This window comes from Falco cherrug, chromosome 4, assembly GCF_023634085.1.
Source record: "Falco cherrug isolate bFalChe1 chromosome 4, bFalChe1.pri, whole genome shotgun sequence".
NCBI lineage: Eukaryota > Metazoa > Chordata > Aves > Falconiformes > Falconidae > Falco > Falco cherrug.
Window position 1 is genome coordinate 74,793,100 of NC_073700.1, and position 23,761 is coordinate 74,816,860.

Consider the following 23,761-nt stretch of genomic DNA (forward strand, 5'->3'; position numbering starts at 1 on the left):
GGTGATTCATACCAGAGTTCAGGAGGAAAAGAACAGATTCAGCAGTTTTTGAGAGGCCAACATGACTCAGACCTGGTTGTATAAGTACATCTTTCCATAAAAATCAATACTATTTTGTAGTCTTTTAATATTCTGTGTGGGTGTTTATAAAAGAGGGATGGGTTACTTTTAGATAAGGCAATGTCCACATGCACATGTGCACAAAACCCAGAGGAAGAATAGAATATGAGTCTAAAATTTAAATATAACTGCATGGCAATTATATTTGTAGCAGGTGAAGGACAGACCACAAGATTGCTGTTAAATAAATCATAATTTATTACACGTGCCTGTATATGAATGCCCAGTTAAGTACCTAATTACATGAAAAATGCAATTGCTGTGTAAAGCGATGTTAATTTTCAAGTGCACCTGCTGAGTTCAGGGTTGTCATTCAAGTACCTGCTCAGTGCATGCTGTTGTGCACCACCTGCGGAAAATATTTGTGTGCCTGTCAGGAGTCTGGCACAGGTTATTAGTGAAGAAAACCATGGGTTTGCAGGTTCAGCAGGCAGTCCCATGGTCTATCCAACATTGCTGACAAACTTCATTATGATTCCTAACTGGAGCTCTGGCAGTGCAGCTTTTTTTATTTTGATGAGGGGATGTGCAGGGAGAGCCCTTTCTCTGCTCAGACCGCTTTAGATTTCTTGGATTTCATCTCTGGTTGATGAGTCCTCTGCTATGTTTACCTACATTTTTTCTGCTCTTTTCTCCTTCCTTGACACATGCTGTATGCCATTACAGAGCAAAAAATACTGCTAGAACTTCTATTCTTAGTGTTGGTCCATTTGCTTTGTTGATTATCATCCTAACTGTCAAAGAAGTGAAACGGCATTGCTTTGCAATACCTGCACTCCATAGTGCCAGCTTTCACATGGTTCTTTGTTTCCCTGACAGGTAGAAACTGTTTGTGTTTTTCCCATGAATGCTTTATGTGTGATACCAAACAGCTCACAGTGACAACTAAAACCTAGCAAGCAGCACTAAAGGACATTTCTCAAATGTGTTTCTTTGCCCTTTCTTCACATTGAAGATGTTAGTAAGACTCAAGACTGACTATGTTTTTCTATGGAGGACAGGATCTGTACTGCTTAAATAACCCTACACTCTTGCAAATATTACTTAGGTGACAGAAAGTGGATTCATTCTGGGAAGATTCTCTGATTTCTTTTACAGTTTTGGCTTTAACATATTATTTGAAAAGCTTCTTTCTTGGTCCAAAGGTAAACTTGTCTTACATATTCATCCATTTTACTTTGCAGGGAATGAGGTTGAGGGAATGGAGCACTGTGTGACTGGCCTGCCAAGGGGTGAGTGGCCAGTGAGGGAAGGCATGTAAGGGGGCAAGAAAAAGCTAAAAATGTGGTGGAGCAACCATTTATTTCCAAGGAACTTAAGCCTAAGAGCTTTAAAGAGGACTTTGCAGCTGTCCTGTTTCAAAGTCTAGTTCAGTAAAGTACTAGATGTTGGCGCTGAGAGAAGCTTTCCAGAGAAACGTACAGATTTGACAGACTGTAAATATTTCTGATGAATACGGTTAAACTTTCAACAAGTGGTAGGATGGTTCTTGCTGGTTGGTGGTGCACCAGTTCCCTGAGCAACTGCCTTTCTGGCCTTCTCACCCTCATCAAAGGGAGTTTGCCTGTGCAGAGACACGAGAGTGGTTGAGAGCCAACTCTTAAGCTCCCTGAGCAGCTGATTTTTGGGCAGCCCAGCCAATCTCCAGATCAGTGCTCAGAGGCACGTGTCTTGGGGTCCAGAAGGCTGATGGCAAACAAGAAACTTCTGCTCTTACTCTCCCAGCATTTATGTATTTTTCTGTCACAGATGTTACCTGGCTTTTAAAAAAATGCCATACTTGAAGGAAGCTGAAGTGACAGTGGTGGGAGATACCTACCATAGCTTTCCAACACTCTTCACAGAATGTAATCATGAACCGTGCATGGCCTTTTTCCACCAAGGCTTCCTCTATGCCTCTCTGTCATATTATGTCATTGCCACTAACTAGATGACTTCATTTTAGCTGGAGAAAAAAAAAAGCTGCCATCTCTTTAGATGGTATAAAAGAACCACACAGTGGTTTTCACCTATTCATTTTGCCTTCATCTACTGACAAAATCTAGACCTCTCTCCAGAAAGCCGTTCTCTCTCATGCATTTGTCATTCTCTTGACCCTTACAAGTTGAGGAGTCAGCCCTGTTTTTCAAACGTGGATGCCTGCTGGCCTGTGCAGACCTCTGTGCCATGGCTAGACTGCTGCACATACCTGAGCTGCAAAAAGCGATCTTTGCTGCTTACAGTGCTGGGTCAGCCTCCAGTTTATCCTACTGATGCACGTTTGCATGTCTGGCCATGCTACAGGGAAACAACAGCATGAGATGATGGTAACAATTAGGATGTTGATCTTTAGGTGCTGGTGGGCAGTCAGGTAACCGTAGATGCTGGCAGCTGAGCAACAGTTTAAAAATGACTGTGATACTGCCTTTCTTCAAGTCTAGCTTGCAAAAACAACTCTATGGGCTCCATGGAAAATTTAGTATTTTCTGGTGTTGATACTGTAGTTCTGAATTTCACAGAAGAGCACAGGGCTGCCTCCAGACCAAGGGGCAAGTGGATGCAGTGGTTTAGTTCTTAGTCCTGGTTCTCAAGGTTTCCAGTTTGGGCATCTGACTGAATGCACCAGAGCTCTCTTCTGGCTTATAAACCTGCCTTCCCCAAACACCATGGAACTGTAGAGGTAGTGAAGGGAGGAAGGCATTTCTGTCATGGAGCACGGAAGCATGGATCTGAACTGGGAAGTTGTGAGGTTGGACGTGACCTGCTGAGTCCTAGAGAGCACAGTGAACTCAAAGGCAAGATAGCACCACTTTTTTTCAGAGGATGTTCTTGACACTGTTTGGTTTCTGTGTTCTTCACTTTTCCTTATACTATCAGCAATGCAAAACCACGTAATAAAAAATGTAATAAAGACAAAGAATTTTGCTCTCTCCAACAAGAATTACCTGATTTGTAGATGTTTGAGGAAACTAAAAAAATTGTGAAAATAACCATAAAAGTGTTTCCTGATCAAATATTTCAGACAGTAGTTCTGTCTTTTGAAAAACAAATGCATCTTCAAAAGCCAAGAAAACCAACACAGAAGTACACATATATCCATGCATACATGTGCAAGTACAGAGATCTATAAAATACATTACACACACGAGCTCAGCTTTATTCCACTGTATGCCTGCGGGCTGAATTTCAACAGACTGAATTTCTACTGACTGAATTAAATAGGAAAATTTCAACTACATTAAATGGAGTCTGGTTTTGTGTATGTATTTGTACACAACAGAAGATTTGTATATTCAGAAGAAACTAAAAAGCTATCATTCATATGTAGGTATACATCAACTAAATAGCAATGGCCCAATCATGTCATTTTGTTAGGCAAAAATAGCATTTTCGATCTCTCTTTAAGATGATAGCATTTTAAGTATATTTTTACTCTCCATTTACATGCTAACTTCACCAAAAGCAAATAAATTGAGCAAGAGGAAATGCATCTGCTGTGTACATATTTAATCCCTTCTCTTTTTGTTCTTTTCACACAGAGATTGAAAGATTTAAAACAAAGGGAATTTGCTCGAAATGTGGCTTCAAAGTCATGGAAAGATGAGAAGAAACAGGAAAAAGCACTCAAGAGGCTCCACCAGCTTGCAGAGTTACGGAAGCAGTCAGAATGGCAAGTATTTAAAACTTGTGTTATGTTTTAATGTCCTCTTTCCTCAGTCCCAGAAGAAATCTCCATATTTTTACTCCTACACTCTGTAATGTACAGAGATTGTGTACACTGTAACCTGTTTTCAGCTGTCCCTGACTCCAAATGTTCCTGCTCTGCAAACCATAAAATTGAAAACCCATGAATTAATTACTTGCTATTTGAAGGTTTGTGTTCTTCTTTCCTGTAGCCAGTTATTCTCATCTCTTCTGAACTGAGCCATTTGAAGATGGTTTTATAATATCACCATTTTACCTTATTCAGACTGACCTGAATAGGTAACTGTCTTATCATTTGATAGTAGGTGAATGGGAGAGGAAAAACACCTTTAAAGCATCTGTAGTTAGTCTGTGTATCATTTGCACTACTTTTAGTATAGTGAGGTTATTCTCACAGTTTCTCAGTAGAGTAATGAAAGTGTCATTATGTGAATGAAAAACAAGCAATTAACCGAGTTAAGTTTATCCAATACCGTTAGCTCTATTGATGAATATCAAGATATTAGTACAAAGTTTACACAAATAAACCATTACATTTGAGAAATCTCCTTTGTTTAATGACACTGAATGCTTCAGTAGAATAGATTGCCACCAGACCAATTGTTTATGTTAATCTATGACCGTAACGAGTTAAGTAGATAATTAAACTGGCATCCTTTTAAATTCGTATCAAGCTTACTGTACCCTGGAAATAATAACATTCAGAGTTTATTATACACTCATTTTGGCCTATGTAATTGCTTTTGAGTAATCTGCTGCAGTACAACAGTTTAGTGCTAATGTATCACTTTTATGGTTACAACTCCATCTTCATACAAATCTACTGAAAGAAATGTAACTGCCTGTGGGAAGATGCCTTTATGTCCACACACTTGAAGATGTAGTCTCAGATAGATTGATAAGGTCAGTGATAATAGGAAAGCCAGAGTGAGGCTGGGAGGGAAAAAACAGGTTTGCTTTTAGGTTTGTTTTGGTTTTTTGGTTTTTTTTTTTCCCTCCTTTACAAAGAGCCTGGAAAGACAATGCTTGCTATTCCTATTTTTAAGTACTAATAGGTTCAGGCGTGGCTGAGAGCCATGATCTTGGCAGAGGGGTGGTAGCATCCCGTTGCTCGGGCAAGACAGAAAGTCAGCCTTTCTAAGTAAAATTCTGCACACACACACAATTGCTATTGCCCCCGAGTACAGTGTCTCAGGTTCCAACAGAGCTCCTTACAACAAGCTAATACAATTTGACAACGAAATTACTAAATTACTGTTAATCTCATGCACAGAAAAACTGAAAATACAGCTTTATTTTGCTGTTTCAAGGAGACTTTGAAAAGGATTTTTTACATGTCTTCTCCGAGAGGTAATTTCTTCCTAATGTACAGTAGTGAATTTGTATCTCCTGATGCCAAATTTGTGGTAAATGCAAATGTATTCTCAGAAATGCATACATACTCTCATACTCTGAGTTGACCCTACTCTAGGGAGTCTTTATGTCATTCTCACTGCTGAAGATCAATGCATTTTTGTAACATTTATAAAACATGCTAGCCTATTTATATATAGCTGTTACGCAGATCTAGCAGTCATAATTTACTTACATTTAATTAAAATGTCTGTAATTTTTAATCAAACTCTTTACTGAAGCTGGTTCCAAGATTTTTTCATGTATGTGTACTGTGGTACTGCATTGATAGCAAATTTAGATAACTGGTCTAATGAAATGCATGTTTAAAATACTGCTTGGAATAACATGTGTATGGTGGCTGTATATGTCTCATCTCTAATGGAAAATGGCAACAGTTATTCCGATCTCATTTAATTATTTATTGCAAGAAATCAGTGTTTTACCATGTTTGTTAAGGTCTTCTTAGAATAGAATCATAGAGTCATTTAGCTTGAAAAAGACCTTTGAGATCATCAAGTCCAACCATTAACCCAGGGCTGCCAAATCCATCACTGAACCATGTTGCTATTGATATTTCTTTTTAAGTACAAAAAATCTAAACCACCGATTTAAAATCTGAGAGGTCTGGGGAAGAGAAAAAATGTTATTAATGAAAGTAGAATACAGAAAGAGAAAGTATAGTAAGAGTCAGTCAAATGGTGGTTGATAATGAGAGCCCTGAAGTTCCATATTGATGGAAATCCACCTTGTCTCCTTTTCCCCACCAATATTTAGTGATAGTTTCAGCATTAATGTCTCTTTGAATATTTCACAAAGTCATTCATTGTGAAATAATATAAAGATAAAATAAAACTCTGCTCTTAAAAGTACATACAACCCCCAACAAGCAAGCAGAATGCTGCCTTTGCTCTATCTGATAGAGTTTGATTCTGCAGTTGATTCAAGTGGAAATGCCTCATTTTGAATAAGGCACAATTTCCTTTGCAGTGGCCTCTCAGAAAACCACAACTTACCACAGACCAGATTCTCCTTGATATAAATTCAGAGTAAAGACAATGTTGTTTATTCTTGATGTATATGGGCACAACTCTGAATAAGATCTTTCATGTGCTGACTTCAAATCATAAAATTTTCTGTATGTAAAGACTGTCTTGCCCATTTAGGAGCAGAAGTTCAGGGCTAGACTGCACATTTAACTTTTTGAATCTTTAGAAATTTAGTTCTGCCTCATAACAGCATGAATGACACACTTCTTTAGCAGACAGCCATTGTCAAATGCGAGTTCTGCCTTAACTTGGTTACTTAATAGAGCTTTCTCTTTTTTTTATATTTATATACCTTACAGCGTCACTGGGAGTGGACCATTGCTTAAAGCCCCCAGATTAGTCGTGGAAAAGCAGCAATCATCAGATGGTATTTTCCTGTACAAGGGCGGCAAGTTCACAGCCAGTTCTCAGAGAACTGCCACAAGTGAAGGACAAGGTTTCTCCAGCAGTGTACTAGAGAAACAGCAGCTTATCATAAGCAGGTACCAGTCCTCTACTGAAAGACCCCATGCACTTGGAAATCAAGTCTCACAAGTGTTCCCAGATAGCACCAATACTTCTCAAAGGGCAGGAGTGTCTTTCTCATTCTCTAAAAAAGTCCCTTTGAGGCTTGAGTCCTCGGCATCAGTCTTCAGTGAGAACTCTGAGGAAGGAAATGATTGTAGTGAATCCCCCAACCATAAAACAAAGCAAGCTCTTGAGGACTGTCGTTCCAGCACACTTTTAGAGGAGGACATGAAAGCAAGCTTGGATAAAGGGCCACCTGCTACACAAGGCCAAATGGATTTGGATAACAATGCATCAAGTCATGCAGCTGCAAAACCTAAAATGCTAAAGGAAAATGATAAAAGTAGTGATAGAGAATTAGAAGAAAAGGTCAGTGCTCATCCTTCATTTTCCAAAGTCAAAATACAGCTTTCAAATTTGGATTTTTCTGGTTCACTTAGAGAAACAGAGCAAGAGAGCAAATTGAATGAGTCTGAGCAATTGTTAGAAACTCTCATTTCAGCTTCATGCCAAGCTAGCAATTTTTGTACACAGCTGAACACCCACAAGCACAGCAATGCACACCTGCCTGACCAGTTACCTGAGCTCCCAAGACAGCCAGCACCTGAACTGGCATGCACAAGAAACATTAATGACAGTCCTGGGATGGTAAAAAGAGAAAGATCTTCGGAGAGTTTAGGAACCACAAATGGGAATATGGAAACACATCCAAGGGAGACAACGGTTAAAGAGGTTAAGCCCCAGGCATTGCCTTTCCTCCACGTAGTGAGCAAAGATGGCACCACTGCGCTGCAGTGGCCCACAGAATTACTTTTGTTTACAAAAACCGAGCCCTGTATTTCATATGGCTGTAATCCATTGTATTTTGACTTCAGACTCTCTTTAAATCACAGAGACAGTAACCATCATGCAACAAACAAAGACACCTGTAAAGAACACTCTATAAATAGGACTGAAGGTGAAAATGAAGCCTCAGGTTTAATAACACACAAGCAAATGTCAAATGAACAAGATAATCAGTTGTTGAAACCAAAGAAGATGAAAGCTTCCCTAAATCCAAGAAAGGCCAAGCAAAAAGCTGAGTCAGACATAGGGAAAGAAATGAATAAAAATGGTCAAAAATGCATTGCAGATTATTTGAATGAAAATATACCCAAAGTGCCTGCTTACCTTGATGTCTCACAAAAGGATTATATGACAGAAAAAAGTCTTCATACAACAACACTGAGAAGACCTTTAAAGTATCATTTTCATAGCTGTGAAAGAAAAATCCAGAATATTAGAAATGAAAGCATTTCATTTTCTGCTTTTATGTCTAGGATTAAAAAGTCTAAAGCTGCAAAATGTCATTTAATTTATTCTGAAGAAAAACGTGAAAACCAAAATGACTGCAGATCCATTCAAGATGTGGCCAGCTGCAGCAGTGACATAAGTGACAGTGGAAAAGACTCTAGTGGAAGTTTCCTTAGTTATCAATCCAGTTCAACAAGCAGGTATTCAGAAAATGAAGGATGCGGAAGTTACACAAGATGCTGGAGATTCCCGTCTCCTCAAAAGTCCTCCTCTGACAGACATTCCAGCTATTCTGACACTTCAGTTAGCAGTACAAGCAGCTGCATAAGCTACATGAGTCCCACATCAAACAATCATAGCAGAAATCATTTGCTTTTTTGTTGTAAAAGAAAGAGGAAGACAGCTGAAAGGCACAAATGTAAACACAGAAAGCACAAGTGTATTTTCACTTCTGATGATACAGATGAGGATTATCTTTGTCACAGTAGAAGTCACAGAACTAGAAACTGTACACAGAGGGGCACAGTTAAATATCAAAGATGTTTGAGACATAAAGTTTTACAACACAGAGACAGATCTAAACACAGCCGACGTAGGCACCGGCATTTTGGAAAAGTGCATAGTAGAAGTAGAAGCTACCATAGCTCCAAAAGTTGTTCCACCAGAGATTCAAGAAGCAGTGAAAGATCATCCAGTAGCAGAATATCAAGAGGCAGCAGTACAGGATCCTTCTCAAAAGAGGCTGACAACTGTGGAAACAAAACAAAAGAGGATGCAGAAAGAGGTTCTAACACCAAATCAGGAAAAGCTGAAACTGCACATTACGACTCTCTGAGTATGAGTGGTCAGGCAAAAAACTTTGCTGCCTACTCTTCAGAAACCCTGGCAAAAGGCATCTGTGGAAAAAGAAAGTCACTGACAGCCAAGTTACTTTTAGAAAGAGTGCAGTCCAAGAAAACCCAGGGGCAAATGCATGATTCAGAGAGATTTTCAAATGCTTGTGGGATAGAAGTAAAGGATCACTCACAGAGTCACTTTGCTCTTCAGTTTCCATCATCGGTAGATGACATTGCAATGTTACCTTTGCCAGAGAAACTGCTAAACATAGGTAAAAATGACATGGGGCATGATGAAATCAGTTCATTGGAAACCAGTGGGAAGGAAAACAACTTGGAAGCGTCAGAGATAACTAATGTTGCTCTTTCAACAGGCACTGATTATGATCATTGTCTTTTTAAAGACATCATTCAAATAGGAACAAGCTATCAGAGCCGGAGCATAAAAAGGAACACAGCAATAAAGGAACAATCCAATCTCTTCATTAGTGAAGTGCAACCCTTTATACAAAGCTGTGACCCAGTACCAAAAGACTTCCCTGGTGCTTTTCCCTCTAATAAATATTCTGTTGTCACTAATTCAACGGAGACCAAAGAACAACTACATGATGCAACCATGGACTCGAACCGGGCAGAAGGCAGTTTGGACTCTCTTTGTGACAATGCTATGCAGAAGTATGATGACACAGTAAATGACCTGGAAGTGTACAGTAAATCCACCTCCTCTCCTTTAACGCAGCAGCCTATCACGTTTTCACCAGAGGAAGTAGACAAATACAGGTTGCTTCAGCTGCAAGCCCAGCAGCATATGCAGAAACAACTTCTGGCGAAACACCTGAAAGTTTTGCCTGCCCCAGGGCCAGCTGCCTTCTCTGCAACACCAGCAGTTCCTGCCCTCCCTGTTCAGCAGCACGCCACTGTCACCACCATCCACCACACACTGCTGCAACGCTTTGCTGTCTCAGCATCTGTACATCCCCACGGCAGCCATCTCTCCCTGGCACACCTCCACCCCTTCTCTCAGGCACATTTCACCCCCATATCACTTTCCCCATTAGCACCAGCCCTCATTCCCACCCACCCTGCTTTGCTGACAGGACACCCATTGCACTTGATGTCCACCGCCCCCCTCCACCCTTCCCCACTGACCTTCCCCGCACTACCACACACTGCATATATCCCAGCCATATTTACACCGCACCTGAATGGAGCCACACCTTCTGCTATACATCCAGCTCCTTTAGTTCATCCATTATTCCAAGGGCAAGAGCCCCATCACTATTCTTACTCTAGCCAGACCCAACAGTTACCTACAATAAAAGAAGTTTTCAGTGTTTCTAGCTATTTAAACTAGCCCAAATAATTACACCACAGCTCCAAAACCAAATCTGAATAAAATAAATTATTCAGTGTTCAATCATGTGTCTGAGGGGAAATCTACTGTTTGGCTGGGAGCACAACAACAAATATTTTAAAATCCACATTCTGTATGATGGCATATGAATGTTGATTTTGTTCTCCTATCGGTGAGTAAAAGCTGGTTTAAAGCATTTTATGATACTATCACAAGGAGGACGGGGTCCGGCTAGTGTCATTCTGCAGAAGGTTTGGAAAGAACAGCCTGAAGTGAAGTCTGTGACTATCAGTAGGAATGGGACCACAGCACCCAGACACAACAGGACCAAGAATGTCAACACTGATGAGTGATTTAAAGCCACACAATTTAAGGTAGAGCAATCTTGACACACCTCAAAGGTTTGTTTTTCTGAGTGTGTATATGCAACAGCACAGGTCTTGGTCTGTTTTTTCAGACTGAGCAAAAAAGAAGGTGTTTGGGACCACAAGTCCCTGGTTCTGCCTCCTGGACAAAATAAACTGGGGAGCCTCAGAGTGAGGGGTGATGAGTTAACTCTGGAAGAAGAGGGTCACAACAACATCTCAAGGATACTTTAGTGATCTTATCCCTGTGATATGTTGCTCAGACAGTGTAAAGGGACTGCAGTCTGCCCACAGGTATGTAACAAAAAAATCTCTTAGCGTAGGGGCCTCTGTGATGGCACAAGCAGGCTGCTGTTTTTCCCCCTGAGCCAAGCATCCAAGAAGGCAAGGGAAAGAAGGGGAAGAAGCCAAGTTCTTTGGCATTGCCTGCATGTGGCTGTAGCATAGGGTATGTCGGGGGTGGCCCACAGCAGTCCAGAGCAGCCAAGCAGCTAGTGTTGTCTTCGAACCTCAGAAGTCCTTGGCCAAGACTGCAACACTTCTTTCCTATCAAACAGAGCTCTGATGTGTGGGAGAGTCTTGCCCAAAGAATGTGTAAATATGTTTCGTCCCTTTCACAAACAAACAATTGTCTGGTCCTATAAAAATCCACTGATATTCAAAAAATGCAGAAGTAAAATTCCAATTGGAAAGTGGCTCTCCAGGTCAAGCCTCATAGAAAACCATGCCACAGTTCTCAGCATTTCGAGGTATACTGAACCTAAACAAATATGTCAAGATTCTCGCATGGCTTCCCAAACTCTCAGCATACAAACCAAAATTCTGAATCTGCAATGTTTGAATGCATGTATCCAACTTTCAGGGTGATGCGTGGTAGAAATTGCTAGTAATACGTGTATCTGGAAATAAGTGAGGGCTTCAGGATTTCTTTGAATGGCACATTTTGACTATTTCTATATTTTTTCTAATTCAATATGGGATATTTAGCATGAAATTAAGTTCATAGTTGTGGTTAGACTGCAGGCATGCTTCCCAATATAACTGGACAGTGAAGCGTCCAAGAGACAGTGCCTGATTACTTGGATTAGAAACATTTGAAATAATTTCAATCCATTTGCAATAAGGTAGTGCACAATTAATGTATACTTCATAATTGATATAAAACACATTTAAAAACCTTTGGAGGATTTTATTCCATTCTATTTAGTTATCTGAAGAAACTGAGAAATCTAATTGCAATTGAGTATTTAAAATACAACCCAGGACCAATTTTCTAACTTAGTTTTAATCGAACTAGATTCATCCATTGCAATAAAATGGTATTGTTTTAATTTCTAAAAGCAGTTGCTTCAGCATAAACCGGTACTATGCCAAACGTTTTAAAAGGCTTTACAAGTTGTAACTGGGTTTTTTTGTATTTTCAGATTAGTTTCTTTTGATACTTAACATTTGAGCCCTCAAATAAAAGCTGTCAGGAAAAAATCTGGAGACTGAGCAGAAGCAAAACATTTTTGTATTGAAAAAGGTTAGAGAAACCAGTACCCTCAAATATCTTTTGGTTGGATACACAGCTGATCTATTAATTACATTAACAAAATGGATTCATGCCATTTTGGAGTTACTTATCTTTATGGTTTAATTTTCTTGTTTTAATTATAGAGAACGTCTTTAATTTAAATAATTGGTTCAGAATTACCGAAGTCAGAAATGTTCTTTGTGGAAGATGTTAAAAATAAACATTTCCACAGTTTTGAAATTCTTCCTTTCATTTTTGGTTGAAAATCTTTTAAAATTAGATCTAAATTTACATATAGTTTCTGTGCTCATGAAATGTTATTTTCTGAGAATCAAACATATTTTACTGAATGTGACTTACTTCTGAAAATTAGTACTTGCTTGCCTGGGTGGAGATCCGTCACTCAGTGGACCACTTGGAAGCATTAGTTATAATTCTGTAGAAACACTTGCAATTGGACATTTTAAAGGAGCAGGTCAACCTGTGCAGCTGACTGAGCTGCACAGCCATCACCACCAGTTCAGGGCTAATGCCAGCCTAAAAAGATGCATTTCCAGCCCTGCAAGCTGTTAAATTTATAGGCCCAGTTCCATTCCTATTCAAGAAAAAACAGCTGTTCTCATTGTATATAAGAGTTCATTTGAATCCAAAGTAGGTACACAGAATAAAGTGGAACAGAAGAAATGACAGACTAATCTCATCTTTAATGTGTACACACATTTTGTATCCCTGCTTCTTACAGGCAATGTTAATATTGTAGAAAGTCCTATGGCAAGAAACCTGACCAAACTAAATTTAACAATACCCTACTACATAGATAATTTATGGAAAATAGTTATATAAGTTTCCCTTAATGTATGCACAATACAATGGGATTCTAGGAAGGAACCGAATCATAGGATGTCCATGCATCATTGTATATACCAACAAGGATGATGTGGTAAGGCAAATGAATAGACAATAAGGATTAAATTTAATTCTTGGAATAATGGGAATTAGGATTTTGAGAGGTATTGATGGAAAAAAGAGAGATTAAGAAGGAACAGAAACAGCACAATAGCAAAACAGCAATCATTGACTACCAACAAAGGGAATGTCCAATACTGAGAAGGGATTTTCTTGGAGAAATGTAATAAAATTATCAACACAGCTGAGATTATATTTTTGCTCTAATTGCTGCCATATTTGATTTTCATCAGTAATGTACTTTAAATACATACCTTTATTATTATTTAAAGCATAATTGAGCCTGATGTATGGAGCCGTTCTACAATTTTGATTTTATTTATACTGATTTTTAAAAGACTTACAGTATCCTGGTTGCAGTGATATATACACTCCAAGTTAATAACCTAGTTTAGCTTGGTTTTATATTCTGGACACATAATCCAACAAAACAGGTCACCCACACTGTAATATTCCAATAACAGAAGTTTCCTGAATAACACAATGATAAATTTGTTTGTTTGTTTGTTTTCATTTTGTAACTGAGTCACTTCTGGAATACATGTAACATGTATATTTGTTGTGCAGATTTGCATAAAAATGCATTTGACCAGATTGATTTTAAAAGTGTTAAGTTTATATTTAAAACTGGATAATACTCTGGCTAGTATAATATGTAAACTAGTAATTTTGTTTTGTATTCTCTGTATAAAGTGTTTTATATTATACAGTAGCTAAGTGAATTGCACTATTGTACATGCAACACGGCTTTTTTTTTAGGTTATTCAAGGAATTCCTGGGAATGTAGTTTAATGCAATAATATTTTTTTTCAATAAAAAGGCTTACTGGTATAAAGAGTGTCAGTCATGTATTTTTAATGTAAAGCATACCAAAAGGCAGCAACATAATAAAATGCAGAATGATGCAAACATATTCTGTATTTTAATCTGCAGAACTGAAATGCATTTAATTCATCCCTGTGGCTATAATCCTGAAATTTCTTAGAATGTTTCCTAAAGATTTTAGTATGTGTTACAAAAGTGGGTTGTTTAAATGGAACTAAAAATAAATATTCCTTACAAAAAAATATTCTATCTATGTGGTTTTTGCAAGTACTTTTAATGGAACAACATCCTTTTGTATATTTCAATGCACTAATCAGTTTATTTAGAATGACACTTATAATTCACTTGCCAGGTTCCCCACATAATGCCTCTGAGCTATGATTCCTAATGCTCTTGTAGAAGGCCCTTTGGTGAAGAAGCTAACAGTAGGATCCAGAAATGTATCATTCATTCACCTTTTAACCTTTCTTTAAAAATTATCTTAGTCATGATAAGTATCTCTTTACCCCATGTTTTCCCTTTTACCTTTTTATTGTATCTTTTTCCATCCTTCTTTCATTTATATTGTAAGCTTTCTGGCACAAGGCTTTGGGTTTTGTCATATAGGTACTCAGCTTTGGAGGTCCCATGCATTGCTGCTATACTAACAGTAATTGTAAGGCTAGTTATAGCCATCAGTAGATGGTTTCAGTAGTTTCATGTCTCCATGTGAGCACAAAGACTGAAATAATGTAAAAACAGGTGTCTGCACTCTTGTCTTTTGAGGTGTGGTGTGACAGAGGTCATATTCCATTAGGTCTATCTGTTCAGCTGGAAATACCTTGGCCAGTCTCTGGGACCAAATTAATCTACTGTGCAGGGACATCTCATGACTCAGGCATTCTATAAAATCCTGAAATCATAGCAAATCAACAGAGACGTTAATTGACACAGGGTATCTAATTCCATTCAATTGTGTTTCTTCATCAAGTTGTTTCACAATAAAAACAAAATTCAGACTTGGACAAACTTAAAGAAAAAAAAGTGGAGAGTCTGAAGGAAATCTCCTGCGAAGTAGTATCTGTACCATTAACTATTAGCTATAGTAGGCTTCTAGTTGAGATCAGATCTCACCCGTTTGCTGTTGAACAGTGTTACTGTTCTGACTAGGATGTAATATGTGATGAAATTAAGTTGCCCACACCTTCCTATTCCTAAAGCTAGCTACTAATTCCCCCTTCTTAAAGCTTGAATTCCAGATCTGTTTAACAGTTGAGTATAAGCTGATTTTTTTTTCTCTTTCCTTTTTCTTTCTTTTTTTTTTTTTTTTTTTTTTTTTTTTAATACCACAATGTATCTGTTCAGGCCAAACCTACATTTAGGACTTTTACTTCCTTGAGAATGAGAAACAAATGTTTTGCCAGACTTGAAATGTCTCTTATCACCAGATGGAGAGACTTTTTGGAGGAAATACATTTTATTTAACTTAAAAAAGAAAGCCCAACAAAGCAGATATTAGAGACAGTGTAAAAGAAAAGAAGACCATATTTGTAGCTATTTATGCCTAAGTTTAGCTTCAAGACATTTCATTTCCACCAGTTAAAATACTGTCTCAGTGCAGTGTCCAGCCGTAGGAAGATCCAGTCATTGCCTCCACTCCACAGGATCTCAAATGGTGAACTGGGCTGCTCTTAGAGATCCTATTTCCCCCAGTGTCTTCTCAAATGCTCAACCTCTGAAGGCTTCCTTTAAGTCAGGTGAGCTCTCAGAGCTTCTTCCATCACAGTGCTGAGTACTGCAGCTAACGTGCATCCTGCTGGTGGGCACAGGCTAGGCAGTGTTATCACCCAGCCAGGCAGAACACAGAATGAATATGATTGCAAAATAGGCTAGACTAGACTTTTTCAGTTGCAAGGGACCTACAGCGATCATCTAGTCCAGCTGCCTGACCAATTCAGGGCTGACCAAGTTAAAGCACATTATTAAGGGCATTCTTCAAATGTCTTTTAAACAGTGACAGGCTTGGGGCATCGACCACCTCTCTAGGAAGCCTGTTCCAGTGTCTGACCACCCTCTCAGTAAAGAAATGCTTCCTAATGTCCCAGTCTAAACCTCCCCTGGTGCAGCTTTGAACCATTCCCTCGCATCCTCTCACTGAATCCCAGGGAGAAAATCTCAACATTTCTCTCTCCCCTCTCCTCCCCAGGAAGCTGTAGTGAGCGACGGCGTTGCCCCTCAGCCCCCTTTCCTGCACACTAGACAGCTGCTCCTCACAGGACATTCCTCCCAGCCCTTTCACACGCTCCTCCGGACACATTCAAGGTCCTTCATAACCCTGGCAAACCGTGGGCCCCGAGCTGCGCACAGCGCTCCAGGTGAGGCCGCGCCAAGGCTGAAGGCAGCGGGACCAGCACCTCTGAGGGCTGGCTGCGCTCTGTGCGCTGCCCCCGGGGCGCAGGCTGCCCCTCGGCTGCCAGGGCACACCGGTGACTGACACCCAGCTGCCAGCCAGGCCCCCGGGTCCCTCTCTGCACAGCCCATCTCCAGCCACTTCTCCCCCAGTTTATACTTGTGCCCGGCATTACTCCATCCTAGGTGCAGAATCCAGCATTTGGACTTGTTAAATTTCGTCCCATTAATCATAGCCCAATGCTCCAATCTATCTAGATCCCTCTGCAAGGCCTCTTGTCCCTCAAGACAACAGCACTCCTCGTTTGGTATCATCGGCAAACTTGCTAATGGTGCATTCAACTCCTGCATCCAGAAGTAATCTAATAGTTTATCTGGTTGCAAACAACCCACTCAGGATCCAGGCACACAAGGCTAATTTAAAGATTTTCCATCCCCTCCTCAACAACCAGGCATTGGTTTCAACCCCCACATTGCAGCGTTTTTTGCTGCTTCTCTTCTCTTCTCTTCTCTTCTCTTCTCTTCTCTTCTCTTCTCTTCGCTTCTCTTCGCTTCGCTTCGCTTCGCTTCCCTTTTCCATTTTCCTTTCCTTCCCTTCCCTTCCCTCTCCCTCTCCCTCCTGTGTTCTGTTTCACTGTTTACTGCCTCAATCAGTCACATCAGCAGAGCCAAAGAGGGGAATGAGACTGAGCCAGGACAGGAAAAGAGAGAGAACAACACAGAAAGGGAGGCTGGAAACATAACAGGCCAATTTTCTCCAGTGGTGATGTTTGAGTACTTGTGTCCTCCTGCAACACCAGCCTACAGCCTGGTGGGAAGTATTTCACTTCACTGCATAACCTTATTATGCAAAGCAGGCATCTTAATATAAACTTTATACAGAAATATAAAGAATTGCTTGGAATGCAGCTCATTGCCTCTTCCTCTTTCTAGACACTAGGCACAATGATAACAATGTGCGTGGGGATAACAGGAATCTGCAAGTCAGTGAACTGCACTGCTGCCTTGCCGAGATTGGAACACACCATTGTGATGTGCTTGAATGTTTCTCTGCCCCAGGGCTGAAGGGCATTTACTCATTAACATTTCAGGTCATGGAAATACTCTCTCTGTCTTCAGGACCATCAGGCTGAGCCTTAACTTAACACCTTGCTTGTCTATAAAGCGCACAGCACTTTTAAAATGTTTTTTTTATTATTCTTTAATAAACACATTATTTTCTTTAACTGAAAACACAGAAGAAGCCAAATAGTGAATTGCAGAAATTATAGACAGAAATAAATCTACAGTTACAGTAATGGGTATTTATTCTAAGCATCTACTGCTTAATAGTGACCTATGTGTTTTGTGAATGTGCTTAAAAGTGCTCTTGACTGAGATGTCAAGCAGTAGATATGTGACTGTCTTAAAAGAAGACTCAGCCCAAACTCATTTTTTATGACCTAGCTATAAACCCCTCAAAATAAAGATAAGGTTGAAAAGCTTGATAGACTTCCACTAAGCAGTGTAAGCAGTTCTGCTGCCTCTACTCAAGTGCACATCTAAAACTTATATTACACACAAAAATCAGTATTTCATTCTTATGAACGAATACACTTTTTAGACCAAATACATTTGTTATTTGCAAATCAATGAATTAAATGTAATTATCAATTTTATATATAAATCTGTTCTGTGTACTCCAAATGGTGCATGTGTGCAAATCAGCAACATTAATAAATAAATCATTGTGAATGGAATGTTAGTCTCAGACAGCTGTAAACCAAGTATTTCTATATAAAGCAATATGTTCAATACAAAAATAATCGAATTATAATTTGCTTTCTTTTTATGGGCTAACTGTTCTCTGCCAGCCCCAGAGAGAAACCCCACAGAACTGAACAGAAATAGCTATGTGTGTGCACAATGGGAAGGAGCCGTGTGTCTTCTTAAGGGCACACAACTGCGTCTAACAGAAACTTATACCCCGAGATAGAATTCTGTGTGTAAATCAAAGGAAAGATGTATGAAACATCTTTATGAAACAGGTATGAAACATCTTTAATCAACTGTTGCATATCGTCGCAGGTGAAATACTACAGAGTTCCCAAAACAGTCTTTTCCACCCCTGTCCCTCATGCTTAGAAAGTGTAAATTGCTGAGGAAATGCTTATCTGTCAGTGGTCCGCTTGCTATGAAGTGGAAAGTCCTACCTTCATCCAAGAAAATGAAAACACTAGAAGTGTTGCTCCCTGTTAATGTCAGTATTTCTCTGAAAATATTCCAGACTTCTTGAGAGTGAGTTTTTCAAGTGAGTTTGCTTTCTTCAGAGGGCTGGAGCACCTATGGGCCTGAGGATGGAGACGCAGCTAGTCCCTTCTGCTTAAATGTTGATCCTGTCAGTTTAGGTTCCACATAGAGACATCCAGATCCAGGAATGGGTATCCAAATTTTAAGATTTTAAACATATTAAGAGAAAACTTAACAGTATCTGTTAAGTTGCTAGTTGTCAGCTGGGACAAGTTTCCTGCTCACACAGGACTGGATTTTTTGTCTTATCCATTGCATTTAACACATACCTGAAGTATACAGGAGAGTTTTCAGAGCCATGTTATATTTCTCTCTCTCCCGCTCCCTGCAACACTTGAGGAAAATGGCTGGGAACACACACACCACCACCACCCATCAATTAAGTGAGATGATCATCCTTGGTCTAGTTTTTAGTTTGCTAGTAATCTCTTGAAAGGTCTCTGTGACTTAAAATACTTAATGCTTTTATTAATATCACCTGTAATTACAGGACTGGTATGTACTGCTGACATATTATGGGTTTAATCCTTAGCAATAAGCTTTCCTACCATGAGTCTCCCCCTTTTAGTTCTGTTCTGTGACTATTCTTTCAAATGCTAAATTCCCTGGTTTTGGTGTTTTGTTTTGTTTTGTTTTTTTCTTAAGTAATGTATTAAATAAGCACTTCTTGTATGATTTTTATTGGAAATTATATGGGTCAGAGTGAAGTATAATAATGGATCTTAGTATGGGTTATGATCAGAGTTTATGAGTTGAAAATAATTTTTTCTTTCATCTCAATGTTGCCAGCCCCCACTAGCTTATCACAAGAGATTCTCAGATGCTGAGGGCTGGTGAGTGTGCCAAAATGGGACAGCAGAAAGAAGCACAAGAGCACAAGGTCTGCTTGTGAATGATAAAGGTAAGAGAGAGGGCATGTATAAAGTCTGAAGAGCAATGTCAGATTTGTGACACTTGGAGGAAAGGGTATGTTAATTCCAGAAGATGCAGAGGACACCAAGGAAAGGTTAGATTCATGATGAATAAAGCTAGAGAGGTTTGCAAGCTCAAAACCTCAGATGAGCCACTGTGATAGTGATGTCAATAGAACTAAGACAAAAATTCCTGGTGGGATTTTTTTACACATGGTAGGCTGTAACTTTTGCAAAAATATTTGTTTTTCCATATCTGCTCCCAGTCCAGTCCTAAGACAAAGAGGGTCAGATAGTAACAAATAACTGTACCAGTGTTTCAAACAGTACACAAGGATGCATTTAGCTACTGAGTAAGTGTTTGACCAGTTCTTACTCTGCTTGATCTGCTCATTCCTGCATCAGGGACATTTGAAACAGCAGGTTATGGGCTGGTCTTGAGCAAGGATAAGCAAACAGCATGAAACACTTCAGCCTGGTGAAATTGGTTCATTCAGATTTATGAACAGAGGAAATGAGTCACAGCTCTGTTTGAATCTCAAGAAATTTGTACACTTGGTGAAATGTAATCTAAATTGTGAATTAAAAATCTGTTAAGTGGAAAAAATGTTAATGCTTAACATTAGCATTTTTTTCTAGAGAGATAACAGCAATGTTTTTTCTAGGACATAGCCAGGGAGTGAAAAACTGGAAATAAAAATTTAGGAAAATAATTTCCATTGTATTTCATAATGTGTTTGATGCATCAGTGTCCCAAGAAATTGTCGTGCCTTTCAAAAGAGACCTTTACCTTGTTCTTCCTGACAAAGTTAAGCTGAGGTAGAATGCCTTTGCTGGAGCACTGACATCTTAGTAGTTATGAGGAATTAATTACCAAATTCCCCACAGAAGAACATTTGTGGTAGCTAAAGCAGCAGTTCCACAGGACAAGAAGCAGCTCCTCCACCTGGGTGGACCAGCAGTCCATAGAAGATGATATGGAGAATACACTGCAGAGCATCAGTAAACAGTCTCCTAGCTATAAGTCTAGATATGTTTCATATAATTACTGGAAAGACCACTGTTGAAATCTCTAGGCTCAGAAATATGCCTCATGGTATAGCATTTCCAGGCACTATAGACTGCTCATGACTCAGAATCAGCACATACATTTAGGGGGGAAAAAATCCAAACCAATAAGTGTCTCCTTAATAAAAAAGGAACTATAAATTCTCAGCGTGTCTCAATACCACAAATATATATTAATGCTAACCTTAAAATCCTTCTAAAACTGTAAAATACATAAACACTTTAATCGTGCTGTAAAATTCCTATTGCCGGTGCAACACAAATCCTTCCTCTCTGCACGATTGGATCATCCTGGTGCTGGCAAACCTTGCAAAATGAACACTGAGAATGATATAGTTTTTTCCCCTGTTGCTAATTCAATAAATACTTGGATTAAAGATGTTCTTGGATTAAAGATGTTCTCATCTTTTCTTTCTAAGGTCACTCATCTGCAGTTGGAAGCAGAGAAAGAGTAGGACTATTGCTAAGGGTATATTTTCAAAGTGCAGCAGAGAGATTTAGCCACTTAATTCCCATTGTGGGCAATACATTTGAAAGGCTTTTTGACCTTTAGGTTAGAATACATGGGTTAATATGTAACTTGATTTTTTTTTGGAAGATTTCTCAAGGATTTGTCAGGAAATTGGCTTTAGAAACTTAGAGTGGATACAGACATGATCAGCATGATCAGACAGGTTCAGGCTGAGAAAGTCTCCTTGGCAGCTTGGAAAACTAAAAGCATTACATGAAAATCATATCACAGTCCTGTCTGTCAGTTCCTGTTAGAAAAACACTTAACTTTTCCTTAGAATTTCTTTGGCCTTCACAAATCCAAGAATAAAATCACTGTCTAACACTCCTGCTGAACAATTTTCAGGTCTAAGCGTGTAGGTACTTAGGGAGAAACTTAACATTGGGTCAAATGCTGGCTCAACTTTACGCTCTCTGATTCTGTGCTACTGGCTTCTTATAAGCTTGGTCAGCAAGACCAGTGGGCTCCAGAAGCTCAGTGGTACATTACCATACACCCCTGCCACTGTGCAAAGACTGAAAGGCACAATGGCCAACAAGCTGCCCCGGTATTTGTGTCTGCTTCTCTCTACCTTCATAACCCCGTGCTTAGAGTTTTCCAGACCAGAAGCCAAAGCACAGTCGTGCCTCCTGTATATGTGTGACAGATACACCCCAGTGCTCACACGACACATTGCGTGGCCAGATCTGCTAATGAAAGCGCTCTGTGTTATGGAAATGATGCAAGATCAACTCATTACATGCAGCGTGCAAGAATCCTCCTGCCACATGCTTACATGGCAGCACGAGATACATTTTAGAGTTCAAACATCAGTGTAAGATACGTATTGCTATGTTTTGAACATTTGAAAGGTTTTTGAAATTCAAAGCTGGAATCATTACAGCTAAACCGATTCATCATGATAGAGGTACTACTTCTGCTTAAGGAGCAGATGAAAAAAACAAGGTGGAAACCAAAACAGACCTTTATTTTCAGCTATTTCTAGAGAGATGCCTGTTAATTGCCTGCCCTGAGTGAAGTCAAAAGAGGGCTGACATTTCAAATACGGGCAGGTTTAGCTCCCGTGCTTTACAGGAGTTGTCTAGGATTATTCACCAAAATATTTTTTGAATAATACATGATTACAAGTATATTTTTAAGCAGCTCATGACCAGTCTATGAAATGAAAAAGGATAAATTTAAATAGGTTATTTTCTTCAAATTTTTCACTCAGCTCAAATGATAATTCAATTAAGTTCTCACATATGTTTGCACACAGTTCTAGATTAATTTCTTGCTTTTAAGTTTTACATTTCTCTTCTTTCTCCCTATGCAGAGAGATACTTTCCTCATCATCAGATTGGTTGACTTTCAGTGCTAGTTTGCTCTTAGCTGGTATTAAACAGTCAGTCATTAGTATCCTGTATGCCACATAAACAGTAAATACAATATCTGGTTTTCATCAGCTTTAGCTGCAAGAGATGAATGAAAGATGCAGCAATGGAACATTTCAAACGGTTTTGTCAAAGAAATGTGTGGGACTATCCTTCATGCAAGTCCAAAAAAATCTGTCGTAAGAAATGTAGATAAAACGATAACCACAGAAAGAAAATGACAGGCAGAAAAGAGAGCATTCAAAGAGTCTCCTTTTGATAAGATGCAATTACCACAGAAAATAATATTATTCAGATCAGGGTCTTTACTCTCTGACAAACCATTAAAGCATCTGCTACAAACTTTGAGCAAAAGATGTGCCATAACATGATATTCATAAATAGACCTAACACAGTGATGTATCATGGTCTTCTTTCATGAATCATCAATGCAGAAGAAATCCATGGTCCAAACAGCACTGCAAAGGACACTTATTGATTCAAGTTGGTCAACTCTGTACTCTTTCTGACGTATTTCAGACCCCAGGGAATAAAGAGAAACAAAGACCTGCTATGATGTCTCATAACCTTCGCTGGGGAATAGATGGTTTTAGAAATGTGAAGGCACAGGCAGGCCCCAAGGGAGCAGAAGGCCTGGGAGTGAGATCACGCAGCGGCAGGGGAAGCTAGGGAAAGCTCCTAGGCTGCAGCCAACAAGAGGAATGTTCTAAGATGGGCACCTGCAGTGCTCTGCTTGCATGGGAAAAGGCTTTAAAGGATGAGCCTGGCCCAGCTGAGAAAAACAAAGCATGGGGATAATCAAGCAGACTATGAAAGCAAATTGCCCTTCAAAAGAAAGATGGCTCATTTTAACCCTCTTTAATGTTTTGGGGGTTTGTTTAGTTTTTTGTTTGTTTTTGTTGTTGTGTTTTTTTTTTTAATTTAAGATGTGCTTAAATGAGCATGGAGACACTATCTAAGGGCAGGACAGCTCTCACATCCACATAGATTCCCATGGCTCTTCCATGGGAATTCCAACATCAGGGCTGGTTGCCATAAAGTCTGTGCTTTATGGGAGATGCTATTCTTTCTGTACAGACTTTCTACTGCATGGACTCATTCAGTCTCATTTTCTGACTTGAAAATGTTACTCTGAGAGCTATATAGAGGTTTAACCTTTAAACTGTGACACTGGTGTAATAAAAAGCCATTTAAGCAACCTACAGAGCTGCTTATAAACTGATTACAACTGTAGTAGACGGTGGTGATGGTGGAGAGAACCTTCATATACTATACAGGGGACGCATTATGCCAGTGGTTGGGTATAGCAGTTAT

The 23,761-nt window shown here is 39.3% G+C and overlaps 1 protein-coding gene across 1 annotated transcript in view; it reads left to right on the forward strand.

Moving 5' to 3' along the window:
• Nucleotides 1-13,913, forward strand: part of ZNF804B (zinc finger protein 804B) — a 74,824-nt gene extending 60,911 nt beyond the window's left edge. Inside the window, exons 3-4 of the mRNA XM_027800170.2 lie at nucleotides 3,639-3,769; nucleotides 6,545-13,913. Of these exons, the coding sequence (XP_027655971.2) occupies nucleotides 3,639-3,769; nucleotides 6,545-10,235 (3,822 nt within the window). The 3' untranslated portion in view covers nucleotides 10,236-13,913. The remainder of the gene's footprint in view (nucleotides 1-3,638; nucleotides 3,770-6,544) is intronic.
• Nucleotides 13,914-23,761: the final 9,848 nt, after the last annotated feature.